Source organism: Mollisia scopiformis (assembly GCF_001500285.1).
Source record: "Mollisia scopiformis unplaced genomic scaffold LY89scaffold_26, whole genome shotgun sequence".
NCBI classification, from domain to species: domain Eukaryota; kingdom Fungi; phylum Ascomycota; class Leotiomycetes; order Helotiales; family Mollisiaceae; genus Mollisia; species Mollisia scopiformis.
The window spans coordinates 934,462-936,820 of NW_017263606.1; the positions used below are offsets into that span (position 1 = coordinate 934,462).

Below are 2,359 nucleotides of genomic sequence, written 5' to 3' on the forward strand. Positions count from 1 at the left end.
AGCCTGAACGCACGGACTTTTGTCCCCATGTTCGTTAATACATCTCTAGCTAGGTGCGGCCTAGAATAATGTTATAGGAGCCGAGCTCTGTAACCAAAAAAGGGACTAAGAGCTGCTTCCTTCCGTCTACCGTAAGGTGGAGGCGTAGGCAATGAGAGATAGCTTGTCTAAGTCTGCTATTAAAGCCTGAAACAGGGATAAGAGAGCGTAAGCGCTGAAACTTGGCACTAGTGAAGTTCGCAAAGTCGCGGGCAAGGGCAGAAGTAATAAAGGCAAAGCTATTTGCTCTAGTGTCGATGAGAGGGTGAACGGTAGTACTAATTGCATTAAAACTGATAGTATATGGGTACGAAAAGTGTGTTCCACCTATTACTGCTCGTAAGTCTAGCTTTGAGCAATCGACAAAGCGGCCTAAGAAGGAGACTTCCCTTAGGCTATGCTATTTCCCGGTATAAGCTGACTTGCGTTGTCTTCATCGTCTTCTACTTCTTCCTCTTCCACATAGCCTTAAGGGTAGGTTGTAATCTCTTCTATCTCTAATGCACTCTCTATGTTGGTAATATCCAAGTGTGTAACCGAAGGGCAGTCCTTCGCAAAGTGACCAATCCTCTTGCAGTTGAAACACTAGCTAGTCTTTGGGTTAGGGGGAGCTGCTGACTGCTGGCGGCTGGGAGTGCCTTGCCGATGAAACGTAGGGGCAGTAGGCTTGGGAGACGATCGAGGTGGTCCGGGCAGATAGTGTTGTGTTGTCCTGACCGGTACCTAGGGTCCTTAGACGGTGGTAGAGCGAGCTTCCGCACGAGACTTCCTTAGGGTCGGCACTAGCTTCGTCTGAGCTACGTGTGAGAGTTCGAGGTCGGTCTGCTTTGCTACAGCGCAGAGGTTGGTAAAGCTTTGGCACATACTATACACTTGGCCTGTAATAGCGATACGGATGCGGGGCGTAAGCTTAGAGCGGAAATCCGAGAAGAGCTAGTCTCATGATATCCTTGCTTGAGCTAATAAAGTGAGAAAGCGGATCTTAAACTATCGCATAGTCTTAGTGTCTATCATAGCTAAAGAGCGATACTCGTCTTGCTTCTTCAAGGATTCGAAAAGGTCTACATAAGCTATAGCCAAGGACTAGACCATCTCTTCCAACGTACGGAACGCATGGTGGACTCTTCGTAGAGTGGTAGGGAAGCGAGTTAGCAGTTGAGCTCTAGCCTCACCAGTAGTACGACTAAGGGCGTAGTTCATCCGTTGTTTCTCTGATACGCTAGGGTCCATGTAACCTGAGGCCTCGAGCTTGGAGTCCAGGTCGATTATCCACGAATCAAACGTAGGGTCTTCTCCATTGTCAAAGAGAGGTGGGTCAGGGAAACGATAGTTGGTCCGGAGTGCTGGCGCAATAGACCTAATTTGAGGGGCAAGCGTTAATTGGGTAGGGATCTCGCCTCTGTGGCGTCTTGCAGATGGTCCTCGAAAATGAGGATGGGTCCGTCTGTCGCTGTCTGACGAGGAGTCTCCTGAAGGGTCGTCCGGAGTAGTGTTTGAAACGGACCGAGCCCGTCTCAAGTCAGAGTCCATAGCGGGAGTATTATCCGGAATAGTACTAGCGCGCGTAGCTCTATCTCGAATAAGCTGTTGCCGAGCCGCTTAAAGTACGGTAAGGAGCTTAGGATCATTATCTGCAATTTCGGCAAAGTCGGTTTGACGTAAGGGGCTGGTTTGAGAAGTCCGAGAGGGGGCACCCGGCGTAGGGGTGAGTGTGTGCCCTTCAATAGAGGGTCTTAGGGAGGGTACGTCGTCCGAAGAGACGACGTCTTCGATGGGGGAGCGTCGTACACTCATTCTTGCAGGCGGAGGATAGTAGATAATTCGAGGAAGCTTTCGAGGGCTAGCCCTTTGAGTAGAAGTAGAGGTGCGTACTCTGGGGGAGGAAGCTTCGTTATTGTCGACTATATCGAATAGTTCTGCAGTCTGAGTGTCGACACTCGACATCGGGGGTCTGGTGGTGCTGAAGATATAACTGAAGATATACTCTTCGCGGTACACGTCCAACGCGTACAATCTCTGGCCGGATATTCTTTATTATGCCTTCCCAGGCTAGTAGGGGGTTGTTTGACCTTTAGATAATGTGACAGCACAGTTGGACTCAAGTACGTAGACGAGGAATCGATTAGGCTATCTCTTAGAATCTAAAGGTAAAGGAGAAAGAGGGGAGAGGGGAACGCGAGATACATATAGAGGTCACAGGTCACGTGCATATTCTAGCCACGTGACTTCAGAACTGTGACACGTTCCTGGGACCCTGCGGGATCCCAGGATACGGAGGAATCCTGGGCGTACGTGTCCCAGGACACGTACGGTCCCAGGA

At 49.9% G+C, this 2,359-nt stretch overlaps 1 protein-coding gene across 1 annotated transcript; it reads right to left on the minus strand.

Moving 5' to 3' along the window:
• Positions 1-1,638: 1,638 nt before the first annotated feature.
• LY89DRAFT_740284 (uncharacterized protein) lies at positions 1,639-1,983 on the minus strand (the record flags this gene model as incomplete). Its single annotated transcript, XM_018220570.1, has 1 exon — positions 1,639-1,983. One exon carries the CDS (start codon positions 1,981-1,983, stop codon positions 1,639-1,641), a length of 345 nt encoding a protein of 114 aa, XP_018064931.1.
• Between the last annotated feature and the right edge of the window lie 376 nt (positions 1,984-2,359).